At 42.2% G+C, this 16,920-nt stretch overlaps 1 protein-coding gene across 1 annotated transcript in view; it reads left to right on the top strand.

Annotated features, from left to right (window-relative positions):
- Window positions 1-16,920, top strand: part of LOC126175650 (phosphatidylinositol 4,5-bisphosphate 3-kinase catalytic subunit delta isoform) — a 178,729-nt gene that overhangs the window by 49,262 nt on the left and 112,547 nt on the right. The window contains exon 8 of the mRNA XM_049922542.1: window positions 16,418-16,617. Within this exon, the coding sequence (XP_049778499.1) occupies window positions 16,418-16,617 (200 nt within the window). The remainder of the gene's footprint in view (window positions 1-16,417; window positions 16,618-16,920) is intronic.

Genomic DNA, 16,920 nt, shown 5'->3' with positions numbered 1-16,920 from the left:
TTCCTGATTGTATGTTGTTTTTGAAATAAAATGTTACTGAGTTATTGTATGTGCCCCTCAGGGTGTGACATATCTCGAAGTTGGACCTGTGCATACCGATTGTTTTGCAACAACTGAATGTATGCAGCATGGCCACAGGTCTGTTTGACCCATGGAAGAGTGTCACAGAGATGGCAAAGAAACTGAACTGGTAGACTCCTGCACATAGACATAAACTGTTCTGAGAATGTCTGCTGTTGAAGTCAAGAACCGGCTTTAAAAGATGACTTTAGGAATATACCACAATACACTACATATCACTCACATAGTGATCGTGAGGACAAGATCAGAATAATTGCAGCATGCACAGAGGCATTCAATCAACCATTCTTCCTGCACTCCATAAGTGAATGGAATCATGGGAAACTCTGTTAACTGGCACAATGAGACGTACCCTCTGCCATACATTTCACAGTGGTTTACGGAGTATAGATGTAGATATTAGAAAACTCAAGTTTTAGCTGTCTCTAACTTTTACTTGTTCTCACATCTGAGACCCATCCATCACCACTTATAAAAGAATGAATTATAAAATATTTTGTATCCAGTGAAGATCTCATGGTAGTCATAGATGGTTATTTTGTATGGAATATTCTCAGTGGAATGATGTTGGACAGAATACATTGACCTAAAAAAGAATATGTAAAAAAAGTACTTTTTTACTTAACTGACATTGGTTCACTGCCAGGCTGAGAAATTTTCTCCTTGCCTTCAGAATAGGCCATGGTGCTCTGTTACCATTTTCTACAGAGCTTAAGCTCTTATGGTGGCCACTTATTGTCAGAATAAATATATATTCTCAGTGTGAAGTAGCATACATACATCACAACTGCTGTAAGGCCATTCCCAACCATTAAACTTGTAACATGCTCAGGGGAAGACATTTGATGACTTGCGCTCTACTGAGTGCACCAAACTGAACAGACCCTGAAATGAAACTGACAAAACAGTTGCTCAGCATGCTGAACTACACATGACATTACCTGATCAAAATTATCAAGACACCTATTACTGAACATTAATAGGGCAGCATCTACCTTTTGCCTTTGTGACAGATTGAACGCTGCTATACTTTAAATGCAGTGCCTGAATATCTATGGGGAAATGGCAGCTTATCCTCCTCAAAAGCCCAAACCAGAGAAGGTAGTGATGTTGGACACTGGGCAAAATTGATTTACTAACTTATCCCAAAGGTGTTCATTGGGTTCAGTTCAGGATGCTGGGCAGACCATCCCATTTCAGGAATATTATTATCCACAAGCCATTGCTCCACAGATGATGCTGAATGACAGGATACAACATGAAACTTCCTGGCAGATTAAAAGTGTGTGCTGGACTGTTACTCTGGTCTTGAGTTCGAGTCTTGGTCCGGCACATAGTTTTAATCTGCAGGAGGTTTCATATCAGCACACAGTCAACTGCAGAGTGAAGATTCATTCAGGACACAACATGTTGATACAAGTAATCACCTTCAAATTGTTCATCTAATGTATGCAGTACACAATACTGTACAATGTGTTCATATCCGTCCACATTTATTGTTTTCTTAAGTGCGATAAGAGGACCACATCATAACCGTGAAGCTCACTCTCATGCCATAACACTACCTCCTCTGTACATCACTTTTAGCATTACACCTGATGGTGGGTAACTTCCTCCACGCATTCACAAAATCCCTTCCATCAGATTTCCACAGGGTATAGTGTGATATATTGCACCAAACCACTCATTTTCGATCATCCACTGTCTAGTGGCATTTTTCTGTACATGAACTCAAGCATCGCTTAGCATTGGCCACAGAAATGTTTGGCCTATGAGGAGCTACACAATCATTGTACTCCACTTTTTTTTAAAATCAATAAATGCAATCATGTTGCTAATTGGAGTGCTGGTAGCACTCTGGAACTCATGAATGACTACTTTTGGTGTTTTTTTGTAACCACTCTTTGCAACTGTGAACAACAATTAAAAAAGCACTCCACTCAATAACCATTTACATTTTCATAAAAATTACAATAATTAAAAAAGGCAAGAATGATGAGCCATTTCTAAAAGCCGCATAGCTGTATGAAGGGTCTTTATTTGCAACTGCCAGTTTCATGGCAGTATAGACACATCTTCAGGTTTATAATGGTTGTATTTTCATAATGCAGATGGACATTACAGCATCCTACCATTCAGGAAGTTACCGATGTTAAGAATCAAACCACAGAGGTGGGTTGTCATAGTAAAATTAAGTACACCCAAAAGATGTTTGTTGAAAGTGTGCAAAGCATGGCTGCTGAATGAGCCAGGCGAGATAACACCTCATAGGATATATTACAGGATTGGTAGACACCAGCTGTATAAAACGGATAGCAACATGGCATATATATGCATATCATACCCACCATTGTGGTGTGATTCTTGACATGGGTAACTTGCTGAATGCCGGGACTCCGTAATTGTCCATCTACATTATGAAAATATAACCCTTATAAACTTGTAGATGTATCTATACCGATGTTAATCTGCTAGTTGCAAATAAAGCAGGTTTGTGCAGCTATGCGGGTTTTGGAGACACCTGAGCATTCTTCACTTTTTTAATTGTTATAATTTTTATGATAATTTGAATGGTTATTGAGTTGAGCATTTTTTAATTGTCGTCCCCCGTGTCTCCGAGCTGTGCTTCCCCTCTCTTGAAAGTTATTTTTAAAAGTGGTTTACTCTTTGCAATGCCCAGTGGTCCCTGTATGGTCCCTATCCATTAGTGCATGAGGTCTACCTGTTCTTGGTTCAGCTTTTATTCTTCCTAGGCATTTTCCACTTCACAGTCACATCACCATCAGTCATCTTGGGTAGATTTGAAAGGTTTGAAATGAAATGTCCCTGGTAGATTTGTTACAAAGATGCTCCTAAAGCTTCCATCACACCATTGTCAGAATGACTTAGGGACAACCTGTCCATTAAGATGCAATGGTGAGTGTCTGCTTTGTGAGAGTTAGGCATGGATGACTCTGGAAAGATGCATATGCAGTCATATTATTGAGAACATTACAACATGTTGGCTAGTTAGGACAAACACAATCATATGATAAAACAGATAAAGGAGTAGTTGTGGCAGGACCACCCTCACCACTAAATGATCACTGATGAGCAATGATACTTTACCAAGTCATGACCAAAGCCATTTAGTGTGTAGCTTCACCATGCAGTAAATGCTAAGGAAGGTTTCATCATGTTATGTAAGTAAATGAAGGTGACCTGAAAATGTCCCAGGTTGTGGCTAGAAGCTGTTTCAATTTCCATATTAAACAAGGGAAGAACTGTACCCACCCAGTGTAATGCTAACACCAAGGGATTTTCAGGAAAGCCTTTGGAACATACGGTTAACTACTTCTGCGGTAGGTTCCTAGAATTCATCAGGTCCTCACTTGCCACTATTATGGGTTTGGTAATGTCATTCTACCATTGTTAACCTGGCTCTGCTGTTGGGAGCAGTATAACAAGTGTTTTTGTGCAGGCATCACCTAATACCTAATATCTTGTTTCTTCAGTCTAAAGGGGACGTGAATTAACAATACTAAGTGAAGACAGATCCATGCATGAATTTTTATGAGAAAGTTTGCTGTCCTTGTATCGACTTCTCTATTCCACACTGAGTGGGTAAAGTGCAAGTTCATTTTCAACAGAAGAATGGTAGCCCTCGAAGATGTACAACAGTTTCTCATTCACTGACAATAATAGATCATCCACAGTAATAATTCCATGCAGTGCTTCTTATTTGTGGATGACATTTGATTTTCTGCCGTTCATGTAAGAATTACAAGGTAGCTGCATCTAGCAGTTATGGGGCTAAAGTCATCAGAAAAACCCAGTTTTAAGTTTTTGACTGAAAAAAAGTAATGAATTCTTTACAGAAGAATGGAAAATGTGATAGCTCACATTGGGGAAGATCGGTGTGGATACTGAAGAAATGTAGGAACATGCGAGGCAATATTGACCCTGTGACTTATCTTAGAAGACAATTTAAGGAAAGGCAAATCTACTTTTATAGCATTTGTAGATGTAGAGAAAACTTTTGACAGTATTGACTGGAATACTCTCTTTGTAATTGTGATGCTAGCAGATGTAAAATATGGGGAGCAAAAAGCCATTTACAACTTGTACAGAAACCAGATGACAGGTATAACGAGTCGATGGCTGTGAAAAGGAAGCAGTGGTTGAGAAGGGAGTGAGACAGTGTTGTACCCGACCCACAATGATATTTAATCTGTACATTGAGCAAGCAGTAAAGGAAACCAAAGAAAAATTTGGAGTAGCAATTTCAGGGAGAAGAAATAAAAAACTTTGAGGTTTGCTGATGACATTGTAATTCTATCAGAGACAGCAAAGGACTTGGAAGACCAGGGAAGGAGTATGGACAGTGTCTTGAAAGGAGGATATAAGATGAACACCAACAAAAGTAAAACAAAGATAATGGAATGTAGTGTAATTAAATCAGGTGATGCTGAGGGGATTAGATTAGGAAACAAGACAGTGAAAGAAGTAGACGAGTTTTGTTGTTTGGGCAGTAAAATAACTGATGATGACTGTGACATGTTATTTACTGATATTAAGGAAAATGTGGAAGGGAGGACCCACCAGTGTAACTTCCTTTTAACACAACCAGTTTTTTTAACGTTATATAATAGTAAATTTGTTTTCTTTACAAATTAACAAATGTGTGAAATGAATAAGCTTTTACAAGAGAAATCCAAACAAGAACAACATGGCAGTAATTACAAGGCCCCGGTCCTGAAGACAGCCCAGTATGGGGTGAAACAGTGGTGTTTACTATCGTGCTGTACACAGCTTCTCTTATTAAATGCCCTTTTGCAACACATGGAAACATATAAGTAATATTGATAACATATTATTTGGAAACAGTATGTGCAAAGGTTCGGGGTTAAGATGTGCACCTATGCTTAAAGGTTAAACAAATAAGGAAACAGTTATGAAAATGATAAGGCTTGCTTCAAAGCGAGCAACCTTTTCATTTCAATCAGGAACAAGGTGCGACTGGATCCCAAGCCCTCCCTTTTGACATCCTTATTCTGACTAAAGTCCTGGTGACAATTGGCCATTAATATGTCAATAGTTAGACTGCTTTTCAGTTACGAAGGCCGCTCTGAAGGAACATTTTAAAACGTTACGTATGAGCACTTTTTACAAGAGACTCACTTGGTGGAACCACAAGATCCAGTTAAAAATACAGCAATAATGACCTGGTTTTTCAAAGGCAGGAATGCACAGCTTAGTACAACAGGTAGTTCAGATTATCTCAAATACAGTTACAATCAAGGAATTGAACTGGTTAGCATCTAAATCTAACGGCAAGACCCTGTTTGTTTAATGGCAACCTGTGCCTTGGTACAATTGTTCAGAGTGTGTTTCCAACCAGGAGCTGATTCATTAAAACATTAATGATTGGGTATGAACTAGAAAGGAAGGGGAATATAATATCAGAACAAATTTTCAAACTACAACTAGTGTCTAGTACAATACTCCGGTCTATATTTACGACCAAAGAGATGCCTGAGTAAAACTCTGAGGGCAGGTACAAACCAGAAAATAATTAGGAGGTCAGGTAGACAATGACACCAATCACCACAAGGATTACAGAAAGTTACTCCCCTTTATCAGCAAGCAGCTCCATGGATCCACAGTGCGTCGTGGCGTTTACTGATTGGTGCTGTTGACAGCCAGGTAGAAGGGGGCAGCCAGGCCACGAGCAGTCATCCGACACAAATGTTGCCAGTCAACTGATGGGACGTCGGCCTGCTGCTTGTTGTCGACACAGAATCCGGTGAAGTACTCCAGGATCCTTCCCCTGTGCAGGCCCTCCTTGTGTAGCTCATGGCTTCAGCCGCTCAGACCTCATGACCGCCTCTTGTCGCGATGCTGCCACCAAACTTGGTGCCTCCCTTCTCGGGTCAGCAAACCTGTGTGTGTGTGTGTGTGTGTGTGTGTGTGTGTGTGTGTGTGTGTGTGTATCTAAAAACAAAGATTATGTGACTTACCAAACGAAAGCGCTGGCACGTCGATAGACACACAAACAAACACAAACATACACACAAAATTCTAGCTTTCGCAACCAACGGTTGCCTCGTCAGGAAAGGGGGAAGGAGAGGGAAAGACGAAAGGATTTGGGTTTTAAGGGGGAGGGTAAGGAGTCATTCCAATCCCGGGAGCGGAAAGACTTACCTTAGGGGGGAAAAAAGGACGGGTATACACACACACACACACACACACACACACACACACACACACACACACATGTACAGACACAAGCAGACATATACAGAGGCAAAGAGTTTTGACAGGTGAGGTATGAGTGGCGGCAACTTGAAATTAGCAGATATTGAGGCCTGGAGGATAACGGGAAGAGAGGATATATTGAAGAGCAAGTTCCCATCTCTGGAGTTCGGATAGGTTGGTGTTTGTGGGAAGTATCCAGATAACCCGGACGGTGTAACACTGTGCCAAGATGTGCTGGCCGTGCACCAAGGCATGTTTAGCCACAGGGTGATCCTCATTACCAACAAACACTGTCTGCCTGTGTCCATTCATGCGAATGGACAGTTTGTTGCTGGTCATTCCCACATAGAATGCGTCACAGTGCAGGCAGGTCAGTTGGTAGATCACGTGGGTGCTTTCACACGTGGCTCTGCCTTTGATCGTGTACACCCTCCGGGTTACAGGACTGGAGTTGGTGGTGGTGGGAGGGTGCATGGGACAGGTTTTACACCGGGGGCGGTTACAAGGGTAGGAGCCAGAGGGTAGGGAAGGTGGTTTGGGGATTTCTTAGGGATGAACTAAGAGGTTACGTAGGTTAGGTGGACGGCGGAAAGACGCTCTTGGTGGAGTGGGGAGGATTTCATGAAGGATGGATCTCATTTCAGGGCAGGATTTGAGGAAGTCGTATCCCTGCTGGAGAGCCACATTCAGAGTCTGATCCAGTCCCGGAAAGTATCCTGTCACAAGTGGGGCACTTTTGTGGTTCTTCTGTGGGAGGTTCTGGGTTTGAGAGGATGAGGAAGTGGCTCTGGTTATTTGCTTCTGTACCAGGTCGGGAGGGTAGTTGTGGGATGCGAAAGCTGTTGTCAGGTTGTTGGTGTAATGGTTCAGGGATTCCGAACTGGAGCAGATTCGTTTGCCACGAAGACATAGGCTGTAGGGAAGGGACCGTTTGATGTGGAATGGGTGGCAGCTGTCATAATGGAGGTACTGTTGCTTGTTGGTGGGTTTGATGTGGACGGACGTGTGAAGCTGGCCATTGGACAGGTGGAGGTCAACATCAAGGAAAGTGGCATGGGATTTGGAGTAGGACCAGGTGAATCTGATGGAACCAAAGGAGTTGAGGTTGGAGAGGAAATTCTGGAGTTCTTCTTCACTGTGAGTCCAGATCATGAAGATGTCATCAATAAATCTGTACCAAACTTTGGGTTGGCAGGCCTGGGTAACCAAGAAGGCTTCCTCTAAGTGACCCATGAATAGGTTGGCGTACGAGGGGGCCATCCTGGTACCCATGGCTGTTCCCTTTAATTGTTGGTATGTCTGGTCTTCAAAAGTGAAGAAGTTATGGGTCAGGATGAAGCTGGCTAAGGTAATGAGGAAAGAGGTTTTAGGTAGGGTGGCAGGTGATCGGCGTGAAAGGAAGTGCTCCATCGCAGCGAGGCCCTGGATGTGCGGGGTATTTGTGTATAAGGAAGTGGCATCAATGGTTACAAGGATGGTTTCCGGGGGTAACGGATTGGGTAAGGATTCTTCCAGGTGTTCGAGAAAGTGGTTGGTGTCTTTGATGAAGGATGGGAGACTGCATGTAATGGGTTGAAGGTGTTGATCTACGTAGGCAGAGATATGTTCTGTGGGGGCTTGGTAACCAGCTACAATGGGGCGGCCGGGATGATTGGGTTTGTGAATTTTAGGAAGAAGGTAGAAGGTAGGGGTGCGGGGTGTTGGTGGGTTCAGGAGGTTGATGGAGTCAGGTGAAAGGTTTTGTAGGGGGCCTAAGGTTCTGAGGATTCCTTGAAGCTCCACCTGGACATCAGGAATGGGATTACCTTGGCAAACTTTGTATGTGGTGTTGTCTGAAAGCTGACGCAGTCCCTCAGTCACATACTCCCGACGATCAAGTACCATGGTCGTGGAACCCTTGTCCGCCGGAAGAATGACGATGGACCGGTCAGCCTTCAGATCACGGATGGCCTGGGCTTCAGCAGTGGTGATGTTGGGAGTAGGATTAAGGTTTTTTAAGAAGGATTGAGAGGCAAGGCTGGAAGTCAGAAATTCCTGGAAGGTTTGGAGAGGGTGACTTTGAGGAAGAGGAGGTGGGTCCCGCTGTGACGGAGGACAGAACTGTTCCAGGCAGGGTTCAATTTGGATAGTGTCTTGGGGAGTTGGATCATTAGGGGTAAGATTAGGATCATTTTTCTTCGTGGCAAAGTGATACTTCCAGCAGAGAGTACGAGTGTAGGACAGTAAATCTTTGACGAGGGCTGTTTGGTTGAATCTGGGAATGGGGCTGAAGGTGAGGCCTTTGGATAGGACAGAGGTTTCGGATTGGAAGAGAGGTTTGGAGGAAAGGTTAACTACTGAATTAGGGTGTTGTGGTACCGGATTGTGTTGATTGGAATTTTGAGGTTTTGGAGGGAGTGGAGCTGTAAGTGGGAGATTGAGTAGATGGGAGAGACTGGGTTTGTGTGCAATGAGAGGAGGTTGAGGTTTGCTGGAAAGGTTGTGAAGGGTGAGTGAGTTGCCTTTCCGGAGGTGGGAAACCAGGAGATTGGATAGTTTTTTGAGGTGAAGGGTGGCATGCTGTTCTAATTTGCGGTTGGCCTGTAAGGAGGATGCTCTGAACAGCCGGTGTGGATGTGGGAGAGGAAAGATTGAGGACTTTTATTAAGGATAGGAGTTGACGGGTGTGTTCATTGGCTGAGTTGATGTGTAGGTGAAGGATTAGGTGGGTGAGGGCAATGGATTGTTCAGTTTGGAACTGGTATAGGGACTGATTGAAAGAAGGGTTGCAGCCAGAGATGGGAACTTTAAGTGTGGGGCCTTTAGGGGTGATGCCAAATGTTAGACAAGCCTGAGAAAATAAAATATGCGAGCGTAATCTGGCTAGGGTGAAGGCATGTTTGCGGAGGGAATGTAAATAAAACTTAATGGGGTCGTTGTGGGGGTGTTGTGAGGGTGACATGGTATTAGAAGGTGGAAAGTGTAACATGAGGTTGAAATGAAAATGAAAATAACTGGAGAAAGTAACTGGAGATCTGTTGTGAAAAAAGGCGAAAAAGTGTTGGTTAAAGCTGGGCTATGTTGATCCTGTGGTGAACTTGGGTTGGTAGACAACGATGTGCACAAAGGTTAGGTGGTTGTGTTGCCGCCAAAACACGTTAAAGGATGGAGAAATTCGGGAAAGACTTACCTTAGGGGGAAAAAAGGACAGGTATACACTCGCACGCACACCCATATCCAACCGCACATACACAGACATCGTGTCTGTGTATGTGCGGTTGAATATGGGTGTGTGTGCGAGTATACCTGTCCTTTTTTTCCCTAAGGTAAGTCTTTCCGCTCCCGGGATTGGAATGACTCCTTACCCTCTCCCTTAAAACCCACATCCTTTCATCTTTCCCTCTCCTTCCCTCTTTCCTGACGAAGCAACCGTGGGTTGCGAAAGCTTGAATTTTGTGCGTATGTTTGTGTTTGTTTGTGTGTCTATCGACCTGCCAGCACTTTCGTTTGGTAAGTCACATCATCTTTGTTTTTAGATATACTTTTCCCACGTGGAAAGCAAAGAACTTCTGAGGACACAACCTACAGATACCAACTCATCCTCATAGATATTGGGAATGGGACCGCAAGCTGGTGCTGCTACACAGTACAGTCTACTAATTTAGTGGCGCCACTTGATGACCAAAGTAGAGAGGATATAAAGTGTAGGCTAGCAATGGCAAGAAAAGCATTTCTGAAGAAGAGAAATTTGTATTGAATCAAGTGTTAGGAAGTCTTTTTTAAAGATATGTGTGTGGAGTGAAGCCATGTGTGGAAGTGAAACATTGACAATAAATAGTTTGGACAAAAAATTGAACAGAAGCTTTTGAAATGTGGTGCTCCAGAAGAATGTTGAACATTAGATTGGTAGATCATGTACCTAATGAGAAGGTACTGAATGGTATTGGGCAGACAAGAAATTTGTGGCACAACCATACCAAAAGAAAGGATTGGTCGATAGGACACATTCTGAGACATCAAGGAATCACCAATTTAGTATTGTAGGGAAGAGTGAGTGAGTGAGTGAGTGAGTGTGTGTGTGTGTGTGTGTGTGTGTGTGTGTGTGTGTTTTGGGGAGGGGGGGGGGTGAAAATTGTAGAGAGAGACCAACAGATACAGTAAGCAGATTCAGAAGGATGTAGGTTGCCGTAGTTATTTGGAGATGAAGAAGCTCGCACAGGATACAGTAGCATGGAGAGCTGCATCAAACTAGTTTTTGGACTGAAGACCACAACTACTAATGACACTGAAACCTTGTTTTTTTTAAAGTTAACTGATTAAGAGTAAATGAAACTCTTCTAAATTGTAAAGAAATAGTGATGTTTTGAGGCCTCGAATTTGTTGATGTTGTTACTAAACCTAAGGAATACATTGTCAAAATCCCTTTAGGTGTTAAAACACATTAGCCACAAAACAAGAGTAATAGACAAACCTCACTGAGAGCCTTTGTACAATTGTGACTTGATTATAGACCTACCAAACTATTATATCCAAAAGTATTAGACCAAGCGAGGTGGCGCAGTGGTTAGCACACTGGACTCGCATTCGGGAGGACGACGGTTCAATCCCGTCTCCAGCCATCCTGATTTAGGTTTTCCGTGATTTCCCTAAATCGTTTCAGGCAAATGCCGGGATGGTTCCTTTGAAAGTGCACGGCCGATTTCCTTCCCCATCCTTCCCTAACCCGAGCTTGCGCTCCGTCCCTAATGACCTCTTTGTCAACGTGTCGTTAAAAAAAAAAGGAAAAAACGAAAACCAAAAGTATTAGATACAGTCCACAATGAGGGTATTAGGCTACCCACTGTACTAGGACAAAGCCTGTGTCCAACCTGTAACACCCAAACCTCCTGATGTCAGTCACTCAAATTGGTACCAAACATTGTATGTCTATAGAATATCAACCAAAACACTGATTTAGTTCATGCTGCGCGCTGTCATGTAGTAGAACATGCGTAAATGATGATTAAAAGTAACAGCAGAACTACGCAGCATAGTAAAAGCACGTCTGTGAGCAAATGACACAAAGATCTTGTGTAGGTGAGTCGTTTGAACGTTGGATCATTGATCGAAAGGCCCTGTGTTCAAGCCCCACTGACTACGATTGTTTTTAACTGTTTATGCATGAAACTGTTATAAATGGAGAACATTTTCCTGACATGTAAAAAGACTTCTGGGAGTTTGCAGCAATGTTCTTTTGGCAGTCTGCTTTTGCTTCGTTAGTTGAAAGTAGCAAACCTAGCTATACAAATGTAATCGATAAGCTTGCTACTTTCAACTAATGAAACGAAAGCAGACTGCCAAAAGAACATTGCTACAAACTCCGAGAAGTCTTTTTACATATCAGGGAAATATCTTCCCTTATAACAGTTTCATGCATAAACAACTTTTAAAAAAGTTTTTAACTGGTGGGATTTGAGCACAGAACGTTTGGCTTGACAATCTGACGTTCTACAGACTCAGCTATGCAAGATCTTTGTGTCATTTGCTCAAGACACACTCTTACTGGGCTCTATAGTTCTGTTACTTTTAATTACTGTTTATGCATGTTCTAGAGGATGACAGCATACACCATGAACTAAATTGGTGTTTTGGTTGATACTCTATCGACATACAGTGTTTAGTACCGTTCCGAGTGTCTGACATCTGGAGGTTTGGGTGTAAGTGAAGGCTGGTGAGCTGTGACAATTTGTTATAGTGTATAAAACATCCATGGACTTCTTGCCACTTCAGTTCAGTGTAAAACCATGAGAGTTCGACGATTACCTCCATCGTCTTCATCAGGAGAAACTGACTGTCAAAGTTGCCACTGTGTTTACTGACCAATCAGAAACCATCTTTGGCCTTATAAGGCCACCACAGCAGCAATTTTGACAGTGTGTTGTTCCTGATGAAGATGATGGAGGTAATCATCAAAAGCTCGAAGTTTTACCCTGAACTGATGCAGTAAGAAGTCCGAGAATGTTTTATACAACAGTGTTATTGTGAAATACTTCGTTTTCAAAAAACTTCTTATAGTGTTTAAAGTTGCCAAAATATACACCACACCACCTGCTTATCATACTGTGGAATGAGTTTTGAGTAATTGTTCTAGACACTGTAGTGACCTGGTGTGCTAAGACCAGGAGGGGTGGAAGAGTCATCCTTCAGGTTTTCAGGGTGTCATCCAGCTCTTCCACTGGGCATTGTCGACTGATGTCACAGGGATCCTTTGGAGGATTAAGGTAGTTGCAGCTTGACAGGCAATGTTCATGGAAACTCCACAGGCATGGACATTGGCAGTGAAGCATTGCTGTGAATATGTCAGTAGCTGCCACACTCAGTTTGGCTTTTACACAGTGCAACCTCAGGTCGTAAACTTTCCTGGCAGTGCTATGTCAAATCTCGGCATGGTGGTATTGAATTGACATTCTGTTAGAGGGGTGGCCAGGGCCTGCCTACCAGTGGTGAGGGACAGAGCTCGGATGTCTGACGAGTGAACTCTGGTATGGCAACTGGCTGGCGGCACCTGTGTCTGGCAAGCATCCCTGTGGCTTGGTGACTAGGAGGGCCTCAGTTCAACTCTCAGGCTATCTGGCAGTGGCTGGTCCCCCTGGCAGGTAGTCCTGTCAGGATGATGGTGGAGAAGTAGTGACCTCACGGTGGAGGCCGCCACTCTGACTGCTGCTGATGTGCTAATTTGATGACCTGCCTGGCCAGGTGGCCAGCATTTACATGTGCCAAAGCAGGTTTGTTGTGGTGCTGCTGCCACAGATGTCACATAAGCTGAGTGCCAAAGTCTTCCTAATTTCAGTAATTAGCCTGACACTGACCAGCAGGTAGATGGCAGCATCCAGCAGGTGTTGTAGCATAATGCTGCATCAGCATATTGCTGCAAATGTCATTTTTACGGCTTTGACCTCTCGTGTGAACAAACACCAGGCTCATGCTTTGAATTTTGTCCGCACCAAGTATGCATAAGGTAACTTGTATGTAATTCACTTATGCTTCCTGTAGCACTCTTCCTGAGGAGTACATAACATACTTACAGTCTGTGTCTCTGAGTTTTCAGTTTGGTAGCAGTGCCAAACAAACTCATAGGGATAGGGTTTTAGGATTCTGGAAGGTGTGCAACAACATTACTCCCACTTGATTTGTCTAACCTTACTGAACTACATACTCACTCATTTCCAGAAATCGTCCTCTCCAACTGTGTTCCTAGCTTCATCAACATAGTCATCTTATGTCCCACTTTACTTATTATCTTAATAGCCTATTACATCTTCCTCTACACCGTGAATTCCAACAAGAAGAACTTAACATTACTTTAAAAAATCTTAAAACTTCATCCCTCGTTCCTGAGAGACCTGTTCAACGTATTGTGCTTTGTGAGCTCTGTGGTACCACTGACATATTTATTTAACCACAAGCCTCTCTACCAGCTGTGACTGGTGCCCCTTAACTCAACTCCTATTACTTGGTAACCTGTTTTTCTCGTTATATTTCCCTGAAAGCCAATACACACTTCCATTACTCCCTATTCCTCACACTGATTCCAACAGTTATCCTGCGTAGATTCTCTGCTATCATATCAACTGACCTTTGAGGGACCAGGAGCGGTATAACAGTTGCATCATGGCCAATGACCGATTCGCATTAATGTGGATTCTTAGTGCCTTGCTACGCTGCTTTGAGTCAGCATTGCATTATGAGAAGACAAAGAATCCAATCAAAGACATTATTGTGACACTGATCTATTTTTATTCCATGAGCACTAGACTATGGCTTACAACTATTTCACTAAAAAAAATTGGATCACAGGAGCAGAAGCATTATGATATAGAAGCAGAAAGAAAGAGAGAAGTTCCACGCACTTCTCAGACACTTGGCAGTCATCAAAGCACATATCAGCTGGTATAGTCCTCTGGAGAATTCTTAAATTTATGCTTACATAACAACCATAAATTATGCTGCACTGTCTCCTACTTACGCTTGTCTATCCCTCCTCCACATCCATTCATCCCTAACATATTCTGTGCAGAAAAGGTAAAAGGGGATGGACACGAACAGAGGAACAATAAATCGAAGGAACCACAGGGGGGTTACAGAAAACACATGCTGCTACTTACGACAGCATTAATGACGGCGGTATCACCTCCAATGATCCCACTTCTGACGCCAAACTGTAGTGGCCTGATGTGTTATGACTGCTGCAGAGGGCTGGAAGAACAGTTCTTCAGATTGTCTAGTGTTAGACTCTCCTACCTTGGTATCGTAGGTTTGATGGGTTGGTGAGGATGATTGGAGTCTGTTGGATGAGTAATGTGGCTGCAGCAAGACAGCTGGCATTCATGAAAAATATTTATTCTTCTAACAAGCTTAGAGCAGCTAGAGTTGTGTGCTCTCAGCATGTGGCACAGGCTAGCATTGATGCAGTGAGTCCATGTACTGCTGGTGTGGTCAGGTGTCTTGCAACACTCAGTTTGGCCCAAGTGCGGAGTGACCTTGCATGGTAAATATTTCTGGTAGCACTGCTTCAGTTGCTGGAGTGGTGGTCTTGAGCTGCTAAGCCATTATCGAGGGTGCTGGGACCTGCCCAGGTGTGTTGATGTCCAGGGAATAAACCCTAGTCCAGCATCTTGCTGGCAGCGAATGGTGGGGCTATGAAAGCTTCAGTTTGACACTCAGCCCATCCAACTGTTATTTGACACCTGGCTGGTGGTCCTGTCAGGATGACGATCGAGCGGTAGCAACCTCACGACAGAGGCCAACACTATGACTGTTGCTATCTCGATGACTTGCAGTTCAGTGACCTGCGTGGACAGGTGGCCATTATTTATTTGCATCAAAGTGTGTATGTTACGGTGTTGCTGCTGCAGAAACCATGTGCTGATGTGTCCTTGGTTTCGGTAACTAACCAGGCACTGACTAGCATGTGTGCTGTGGTATCCAGCAGGTCCTGTGGCATTGGTGTGCCAGTGTATTGTTGCAGATGTCCTTTTTATGGCATTGAACCCTCTTGCCTAGGCTTGTGCCATTACTGTACCAAAGTGATTCATCATTCCTTTGCTTTTTCGAATGTCCATTATTTATTTAGATTTGATCTGAAAAATATGCACACACGGTGTAGTTTTTACATCTTCCTTTCACAACAATGTAAATGAGCATCAAAGTTTATTAATGCATACATGATGCATCAAAGTGAAGCACTTCTTTGTGTGTTCAACTGTTCATTTCTCAAGTCTTCAAGATTCACAATCCAGATAATTTGTCTGTATGGAATGTAGAGACATTAGCAGTCATGAGGGTAATGGTAAAATTGTGTGACTTTAGGAAGAAGTTTCTCATCTGCTCTAAGTCCCATAAGAACAGCAGAAGAAAGCAGAGGAGTAAAAACTAGAAGCAATTGTAATGTTAAGTAGCAGAAGTGTCTTACAAATTAGATGGTCCCATCAAGGGTGAGATGATGAGCCAATGGAAAGACTAGGAGAGGAAATAAGTATGGAGGGAGACACTTTTTGCGAAAAAAGGTATAGTTTGGTTGGACTGTTGCTAAGCCATTCACTAACAATTATCTTGGTATTGGAAGGAACAGAATTTTGTAACAATATTATTTTGTGTAATTGTTATAGGCCATTTGGCTTTTATCTTTCAGTTATAATATTGCGTATGTAACTACGTTATTTTTTGAAATAGAGTCCAGATCACATTTCATGTAACTTATTATTGGTTTTGGCCAAATCAGTCTGTCTTCAAATTTAAAACTAAGCTATTTTTTAAAAATCTGTTACAAAACTACTTTTAAATTTCTAGATTATTTAAGTAGGCTGAAGAGTCACATAAAATACACTGTAGATATTTTGCCTTAAACTAATAAAATAAGAATACTGACATCTCTTATGACACAGTGTAGCTTTACTATAATTATGTAATTGTTCATTTATTAAGTATTGTAGAACATTTTTATCACAAATGAGGGCAACATCTTATAGTTGCCAAGAAAGTGAATACCAAGAAATGTCTTCTGATAGATCCTTATCACATTTTAATAGAGTACCTTATATTTACTTCATGTTCTAATGTCATATGACTTTATTATCTACAGGAGATGTTCATCAATCCTTTGGCTTGGGTAAATACAACTGTATACGATTTTAAAAATCAATTGAAGATTGGAGCAATGACACTGTACATGTGGACATATGCAGAAGACACACAGACTGATGACATCCTACATCCATTAGGAACAGTTGTATCAAATCCTAACGTTGAACATGCTACTGCCTTAACCATCACTTTCCATAGGTAAGTATGTGACACACATTGCATGTTACTGGGCTGACAATATTTTCAAGTAGTATTTATCTAAATGCAATTTGTGTGTTGTTTGTAATTATGGCTGTGATATTGTTTTAAGTTTAGTTTTTTTTTCTTTCTCCGTATTTAGTGATGCAGACTTCAGATCAGAATCCTAAACATCCCATATTAATTTCCTTAATATTTTTAATGCTGGCAGGCTATATAACAATATTCTGCATAATAACAATGTGAAACTTAAACAAAAGTGTCAGTGAGCACTGTGGGGTGTATTTTATTGAGAACATTATA

This window comes from Schistocerca cancellata, chromosome 3 (assembly GCF_023864275.1).
Source record: "Schistocerca cancellata isolate TAMUIC-IGC-003103 chromosome 3, iqSchCanc2.1, whole genome shotgun sequence".
Lineage (NCBI taxonomy): Eukaryota > Metazoa > Arthropoda > Insecta > Orthoptera > Acrididae > Schistocerca > Schistocerca cancellata.
The sequence above is the reverse complement of the archived record's forward strand: the minus strand, read 5'-3'. Positions and strand labels throughout refer to the sequence as shown.